Source organism: Mercenaria mercenaria, chromosome 8, assembly GCF_021730395.1.
Source record: "Mercenaria mercenaria strain notata chromosome 8, MADL_Memer_1, whole genome shotgun sequence".
NCBI lineage: Eukaryota > Metazoa > Mollusca > Bivalvia > Venerida > Veneridae > Mercenaria > Mercenaria mercenaria.
In genome coordinates, this window is record NC_069368.1 from 1,327,885 (window position 1) to 1,336,831 (window position 8,947).

The 8,947-nt window shown below is 35.0% G+C and overlaps 1 protein-coding gene across 1 annotated transcript in view; it reads left to right on the forward strand.

Moving 5' to 3' along the window:
- The window catches only part of LOC123523215 (potassium voltage-gated channel protein Shaw-like), a 29,071-nt gene extending 21,621 nt beyond the window's left edge, over positions 1 to 7,450 (forward strand). The window contains exons 3-5 of the mRNA XM_045300920.2: positions 100 to 321; positions 992 to 2,221; positions 4,660 to 7,450. Coding sequence (XP_045156855.1) covers positions 100 to 321; positions 992 to 2,221; positions 4,660 to 4,854 — 1,647 coding nt within the window. The 3' untranslated portion in view covers positions 4,855 to 7,450. The remainder of the gene's footprint in view (positions 1 to 99; positions 322 to 991; positions 2,222 to 4,659) is intronic.
- Positions 7,451 to 8,947: the final 1,497 nt, after the last annotated feature.

Consider the following 8,947-nt stretch of genomic DNA (forward strand, 5'->3'; position numbering starts at 1 on the left):
GAAACAAAACACGGAACTACTAGTTCTGGAACGGAATGTGTGAATCAAACGCAAATAGTTCATTATCTAATGCATTCTACTTATTTTTTCTATTGAAAGGAGCTAGATTTTTGGGGATTGACTGAACTTGATATTGAACCGTGTTGCTGGGGACACTATAGCAAGTTTAAAGACCACAGGGAAACACTAGCTGCCCTAGATGACAATTTCACACAACAAAACGACATGGAAGTTTGGACAGAGAATACGTCAAATTTGCAGAAATTCAAACACAGGGTGTGGCAGTTCCTAGAAGAGCCGTCCACTTCAAGGGGAGCAAAGGCGAGTAATTAATATCTCATTGTTATTGTGTTGAGGTGATAAAAACATCATTACCAAAGTTGTTTGTCCGAAGGCATTTCAACAATGTATGTCTGTGATATACTGAGATAGCGAAAGTAATAAAAGTCTACTAACTGCAAGGAAAATATGAAAATTAGAAAAAAAAAACAGTTCTTTATTTATATTCTTCTGATCTTGTAGTGTATTCAATGTATGATTCACTTCACTTTCATTCGTCTGTTAGTTGTCTTTTACAATGTTTCAAAATGCTACTTTATGCAAATAATAGGGCAAAGTTATCTTCATGCAAGTTTGTTTTAAGTCCCTGTCAGAAATATATGATGGTATGTCAATATATGTCTTCTTTTTCTTAAATGTTAAGAAAGTGTCCAGTAAGTGCACCTTTAGATTATTTAAATTGAAATTTACAAAGATATCTAATTATACAGGTGCAATCATTAGACAAATAGTTCCTGGTTTGAAACAACGTGATTCCATACCGGTATTTTCCATTTATGTAAATTAATACGAGTTATACAACCACATTAAATATCAATACTGAATAATTCATTACTCTATAAATAAACTTTACGGCTCATTATTCTGGAACTGAGCTTTATGCACGCCGTGATGCAGAAATTGATTATCAAAGTAATTCCTTTCGTTACAGGTATACGCTGTTCTGTCGATGTTTTTTGTAGTTTTGTCCATCGCCATTTTCTGCCTCGAGACATATCATTGGTTCCGTGTTCCAATCCCGGGCGCAAACGCGCACAACGCATCCAAATATGAAACATACTTCTCTCCCACCGGGGACCAGTGTATACGCACAAAGCACGAAAGCGGACAGTACTTGTTTGAAGAAACAGAACCACATCCGGCGATGACGTATCTGGACTATATCTGCGCAGCTTATTTCACAATCGAATATTTAGCTAGATTCTTTTTTGCACCAAGCAAGTTCAAGTTCATAAAAGGGCCATTAAATGTCATTGACCTTCTCTGCCTAATTCCCCACCTTACTGCCATTATCATGGTCACAGTGGATCCTTACGGGTCATCCAAGGACACTAGTAATTTGTTCAGGGCATTTTTAGCTCTGCGCACCGTTCGTATTCTTAGAATTTTCAAACTAATGAAGCATTACAGTGCGTTTAAAATACTGGTATACACAATAAAGGTGTCTACCAAAGAACTACTGCTGATGGTGATATTCTTATTTACAGGGGTTCTTATATTTGCCAGTATCATATTTTACACTGAAAATGATACGTTTGATAGTATTCCTGTTGGATTTTGGTGGGCGCTTGTTACTATGACGACGGTCGGCTACGGGGATAAAGTTCCAAAGACAGAAGGTGGTTATATAATTGGGTGTGGTTGTGTGTTATGTGGGGTACTCACTGTCGCCTTTACAGTGCCGATTGTTGTGAATAACTTTACGCTTTATTATTCCCATGCCCAGAGCAGGATCAAGTTACCCGTGCATAAGCGAAAAGAATTGAAGCGGAAAATATTCTTGAAAAATAAGAAGTCTTTGGAATTTTTACAGAGGTTTAAATGGAAGAAAGACAAAAACAAACAAAATTTCAATGAATTAGACGCTATACATACTCCTCGCGATCCACCATGTGGACAAGAAGCTGCGGAAGAGGTAAACACGCCACCAAAGAATACTAGAGTCACGTTGCTGTTAAGCAATAATACAACAGTGCGACCAGGAACTGGTAAAGCAGTGTATGAAAACGTTGTCCGAAAACCGTCCCTAGCCGAATCAGATATCACTCCAGTAGAAACTCCTGATCGGATACACACGGTTTCCGAAAGTATTGACTTTTCAATTGCTGAAACTGTCAGCCTTCCTGGAACTCCGTCCGATATGAGCAGCTCAAACGAACATGTAAGTCGATTTGGTCTAGAGTTTTACTGTTGTTGTTGTTGTATCATAACATTAGTTGGCCGTATAAATAACTGGTCTCTTTAACTCTCTAAGGATTTTTCCTGAGTATTCTTACTTTTTTCCAAATCGCGTTGCAATAAATATTTCAAAATAGTCATAATAATTTGTTTTTGTTGGGTTTAACGTCACACCGACACAATTATAGGTCATATGGCGATTTTCCAGCTTTTTGTGAGGGGGAAATCCCCAAGTGCATCTCCGTGCAATATTTCATCTCGTGCGGGCACCTGGTTAGAACCACCGACCTTCAGCGAGCCAGCTGAATGACTTTCTCACAGAAGAATTCAACGCCTCGAGCGAGGCGTGAGGCTCGAACCCACATCGGCGAGGGGCAAGTGATTGGAAGACAGCGACTTTAACAACTCGGCTACGGAGGACCCTCAAAACAATCTTAAAACCATGACAATAAAAAAATAAGAACAAATAAAAACATCCATAAAATACAATATAACCGTGAACAACAGATGTGGAACTTGTCACTGCTGGGTATTTTCTTAAATAAATGACAAATGATGAACAATACTATAAAGTCAAATCTAATAAATGAAGCAGTCGTCAGCAATTTATTATACTTACGTTGTTAATAACAACAATTTACAGACCAAGCAAACAGAGTAATTAACATTTCTTAGAGGGATACTTCCACCGATGGCGATAATGAATGTTGACAAAATCAATTAGCAATGTCTGACCAGTTAGAACAGTAAACAAGTATTTTCGGCAAAATGTAGCCGATAAAAGACCCTATCGTTACAAAATGAGATGGTGGAGAAAAAACACCAAAAATTATTGAAGCACGTAAATAAAGTAAATAGTAGAACCAGAAATTATTGGAATTCTAAAACATAATGTCAAATCGAATCAAATCAAATAAAAAAATATCTATTGTCGGAGAGATTTCAACAAGTTAAATATAGCTTTTTACTGACATATGAAACATAGGTTACAAATATATATAAATCATAGTAACAAACATAGTATTAAGATATGAATGAATAAACTTGCCTAAAATAAGACATGTTAAAGCAGCATAAAATTACATAGAATATAATAATTTTTGAAAGCAACAGGTAAGCATTGCATATACACAAACACACGCACATATAAAAACACAGCAAAATACCAGTAGGCATAACGATAAACTCAGCACATATAAAAGAAAGCATTAAGCAGCCAAGAACGTAGAAAACAAGCAGACAAGCATAAAGCAGCAAATCATTAAAAAAATATTAAAAAGAACAGGGCCTTGAACAGAACCTTTGGTACACCTTAAATAATATCCAAGAAACTTCCAGAAAAAGATCCTAATTTAACACATTGTCTTCTGTTGTTTAAATATCATTTTAATTAAATCTAGTCTAGAGCAGACGCTGATAAATCATAGTATTTTTATTTTAGTAGCAATAATTATGAGGCAAATAGTCAAAGGCTTTGGAAAAGTGCTCTGAAGGTGTGTTATAGCTTTCTGATGGTACTGGGGGCGTACGTTGCAGAGAGGTTAAAGTTGCTGACTTCAAATCACTGTCCCATCAACGATGAGGATTCAAGCCTCACTTTTGACGTAGACGTTTTCATGTGAGGACGCCATCCAGCTGGTTTACGGAATGTCGTAGGTTCTACTCCGGTACCCGCCCGTGATGAAATAATGTCCGGAGGGGCAACAGGGAACTTCCTCCATTGTCAAAGCTGGGAAGTCGCAATATGACTTATAACTATGTCGGTGTGACGTTAAACCCAAATAGAACGTAGACAAATCCTATGGTTTAAGCAGTTAACCACTCACTAATTAAATATCTCTATGAAAACGATTGTATTTAGCATGCAAAAAGTGAATCTGAAATAAATTTTAAATACTTCAATATACTAGTCCAATATTTTGACAGTTCTTTGTGGTGTGCTGCTCAGGAATTTTCAATATTTCAACTGTTCATTGAAGTCTCTTGCTCCAAACTGTAGAACTGTTTGCTTTCTGAAGGGTTTCCCTAATGGGACTATACAGTATGCACCTTGTCGTGAAGGTATTATATATAAAGTACCGGTAAACTAAAAGCTCTTTAACTTTTTAACTACTTTCAAAACCTTATGTGAGTTTGGTATCCCGACAAGGTATCATAAGGTTTTATGAAATATTTTGATGCGTTTAATATCAAGGGGTCGCAAGGCTGTTATCACTCCTTCATCGTAGGTCATGCCGGATTTTGCAGAAACTACAAAAGAACATCTAGGTACCTAGGAATTTCATAAATAAAAATCTTTGGATCCACCAATCCAAAATATTCGCAGCTATCCATATATCCATTCTATTTTCTAGTAAATTCAATGGACTTTTGATCGTTGACATTATATTTAAAATATCTATCTGTTTTACATTATCACAGCATATTGCTGAGAGTGAACAACTGCTGAACGAATTTGCCGATTTTGACAAGAAACGAAAGGAAGAGAGAAAACGCCAGCTAGATCTGATCAACCAGAAACGCGACCTACGCCGACAACAGTTAAACCATGAACCAAGGAAACGGCCGCATGTTGGAGCTGGTGCGAGTAAATCATCGAATCTTCGAAACACTTAGCTGTTGCAAATATGTACATTCTATTCTTTTCTTAAAGTTTTACTTTAAAATAATTATGTTTTCAAGATGTTAATGATTCTTATCAAATGTACTGCATGTTACACATAACAATCCGAAATGTGTTCTGGAGGTTTATCAGTGAATGTGGATGTTGATCAACACTATATAAACATAATTGAGAAATGGTAATTAGACACATATCTAAACATGCATAATATAAATTTACATAAAAACCATGAGCAATAACTAGGTACATTCAATACGTTAACAAACTATTAGCAAACTAATTGTACAGAAATGTTCAGGTAAACAAAATTTTGATGTACAATAACTCCTTCAAAAATAGATAAACGTTTATTAACGAACTCTTAAAGAGCTGGCCTCCTCTAACATGATGTATACGATAAACAATTATCAATACCAGTAATAAATGTTCAGGAAAACATGACTCACACACTTTCATTTAGATAGTAACTTCAATAAAAGAGAAGTTGACATAAGATAAAAAGATATACCAAAATATCAAAATAAATAGCCAAATTACATTTTTGTTTCAATTTTATATTTTGACAACATTTGTATGTATTGCATTTGCAACTCTAGTCATTTATTTTAGGCAGCAATCGCAACAGATCTATTCATGAGTTACCATAAATAGCTCATTATACAATGTATGGCGTATTTATGTTATATTTAATTTCCGTCCAATTTCCTCCTTCTGGTATAGATTTTTTAGAGATTCATAGAATTTAAGCCTACGCAGGTCGAAGTGATTCTTCTTTATTACGGTCTATCTTTTAAATTTCTTATTTGCAAAGCTGGAAAGTCAGCTTACAAAGACACCAGTACATAGGAAATTGTTAGAATTAAAACATAATTCTACTTTAAGTTGTAATGCCCAAAACATGGAAACTCATATAGCATGACTACATAAAATAAGGAAAATAACCCTTCTCATGCTGGACACGGTTGATACAGCCTTTACGACAAGTGCAGATTATGACCAGTCTGCACATCCGTGCAGTCTGATCAAGATCTGCACTGTTCGCCGTTTTGGTAAGCAACCCTTTTAACAGTTGATGGTATTGTCCATATTGAAAGATGGACAAGTTCATTACAGAAATTTAGCAGGGTAAGAGATAATAAACATAGGGAAAATTTACATGACTTTTAACAGGTTTAGAAACATTTAATTCATAAAATATATGGATTATAATTTACTGTAAATCGCAAAATCGAAAAAGAAGATCTACGTAGTATACATGGTCTGTTTCCACACCAGTCTGTTTATCGATAACCGAAGAACTGCTTCCACCTATTTGAACGATTTTTGCATTTATACCAAAGTGTTTGTTCGCTATTTGGCACAACATTTTATCGTTTTCCATTGTCCTACTGTGAGATTCAGATATTCTATAACAGACGTGTCCGTGTTCTTCTTTTTTACGCATTCATAAAATCTAGCTTCCTTGTTATACACATCCATGGAAGCAGGTCCATGGGAATGCTGACATTGGAAAATACTTTAAGTTATCACTGATTATATTTTGATTGAATGATCTAAATAGAATATTTTAAGTTTAAAATTTTGAGCACAAGTATAAATTGAATTTGTAATCAGAAATAAAGATATATTTCGACAAAGCTACTTGCGATCAATACATGTTTTCCTTGATTCTGTTATATTATCTCGCATTTTTATTTGAAATAGGTAATTAAAAGGTGATCGCTTAATATTGTGAAGATCGAAACTAGCGACAGTTAAAATCTATCGATTATTAACAGAGTTTCGGAAGATGATTTATCAGGACTTGGTTATCGATAAATTCATGTTCCTATATCCTGATTTATGAGAAATCAGACGCTAACTGACATAATTATGTTATGAAAATCCTACACGTATTGAAGGTTCTTTAAAGTGCAACATTTACTAATTTAGCAGAGCATAATCAAAATTTAGCATTTTGAAGTACTTTTGAATTTCATACTGAAAACGTTGTTGAAAATGTGTCCTGAACATTAAAAGAATGCCGGCCACTCTTACATGTATTAAGGTTACATAGATATTTGTTATATATGAGCCGCACCATGACAAAACCAACATAGTGCGTTTGCGACCAGCATGGATCAAGTCCAGCCTGCACATCCGCGCAGTCTGGTCAGGATCCATGCTGTTCACTTTCAAACCCTATCACAATTAGAGAAACTGTTAGCGAACAGCATGGATCCTGACCAGACTGCGCGGATGCGCAGGCTGGTCTGGATCCACGCTGGTCGCAAACGCACTATGTTGGTTTTCTAATGGCGCGGCTCATTATTACGTGAGTGTCTGATAAAGTGAGGCGAATAATCTTTTTTACCAGTGTGACATAACTACTATTCTAAACATACGTTAAGTTCCTGAGACAAAAAAAAAAGCGTTTTTTATGTGTTATAGCAAAATACGGAAAAAAGTAATAAATTGACTTTGAAATCTAAAGAAAAAAGTTTTACATTATCCTTGGAAAACTTGGGCATTTCCGGGGGAAGAATGAAGGCAGGTTTATTGTTACTAAAATGAATTCCTTTACTGTTTTACATTTATTAAAATTGATAAAAATTGTTTGTTTGTTTTGCATATTTCTCATATTTAAATAAAAAATTCATTCAAATATAATCGACCTATTAAATTCATTATAACCGTGACGATACAGTGCAGGCAAAGATCAGACAAAGGTTCTCAATTTGGTACATGAATTGAATGAATTCCTTTACACGGTGAACTATAGATCAAAGTTTCAAGTAGCATTCTGTAGATCAAAGAGATCTACTTGTATTATAAAACGTAACAATCAATGAACACGGATATTACCGTGGGGAAACTGCCGAGACATTTTCGCATGCTTTTGAATTCTATTTAAAAAATTCCGAAACGTATTGATTTGGGGTATTATCAAGTTTGCGGACTTGATGGCAGTAGAATAGTGCATGTATTGCATTTTTACATAGGACATAAGACTTTTTGAATTTGAAACGGGTTCTTCTTCTTCTTCTTCTTCCACTGGTGTACTGGTCCCACTCTGGACCTGGGATTCTTGTTACAAAACTTAACAATTAATGGTTTGAATGTTATGAAAGCAGTAAAGCAGTGCAAATAAATCAGCTACTGTTATTGACCTATTATAAGTCCAGAAAAATCTTTACGACGCATTTCGACCTTTAGTTTTCAACAGGTGAATATCATATAATAACAATGAATAGAAACAACACCATGTGAAATAACGCTATAAACATGAGTAATATTCACGTTTTGATTTACTATTAGATATACATTAAATGTATTTTCAGTAGTATTGTGACAATTCAGAACATTACTTACACATAGAATGGGCTCCACGAGATGTATACGGACGAAATAATTTATTTTTCTATGATATATGTAAAGAAAATGAGATAATACATATTGTGTTTGCAAAAACAGAGCGCCGCTATCCAGTTTATTTTTACAATAATCTCAAACAAAATCTACTTATTGAATAACTGATCATTTAATGGGAAATGATTAAACTAATTACAACTAATGTAATCCTCGGAAGGTACATATTGTCTTTTCAAATAGACCAATTGCATAATGAATCAACCTTTCAACAGCAACGACTTATGTGCAAGAAAAGCTTTTCAGTCTTTCCAACGATGTTGCTCTACATATATTAGGCTTTTAATTCTAGACAAAATGGATATTTATGATCGATATATATTTTCTAGATATCTAAACCTCTAATGGGCGCAGTAGAGTACAATGTAAACAGGTTGCATAAGTAATACGTAAACAATGCAGGCCAGTAAATACTTTGAAACCGGATGTGGAACTATTGACGGACGCACTGCGAAATGACATATCAACAATTATGTCAGAGTTTTGTATGTCAGCTTAAGCCTAATGAAACGTGTTTTAAACTTCGGCCTGGGTGGCTTTAATAGATTCGGATATCATTTAATCACCTCTAGGATATGTTGCCTGCTTTTTAATTTTGTCTCTCGGCAGGCAGGCCCCTCTCTTAATTCCAATATTGTTGCCTCGTTTAGGACAAACCCATTATTTTATCTGGAGACC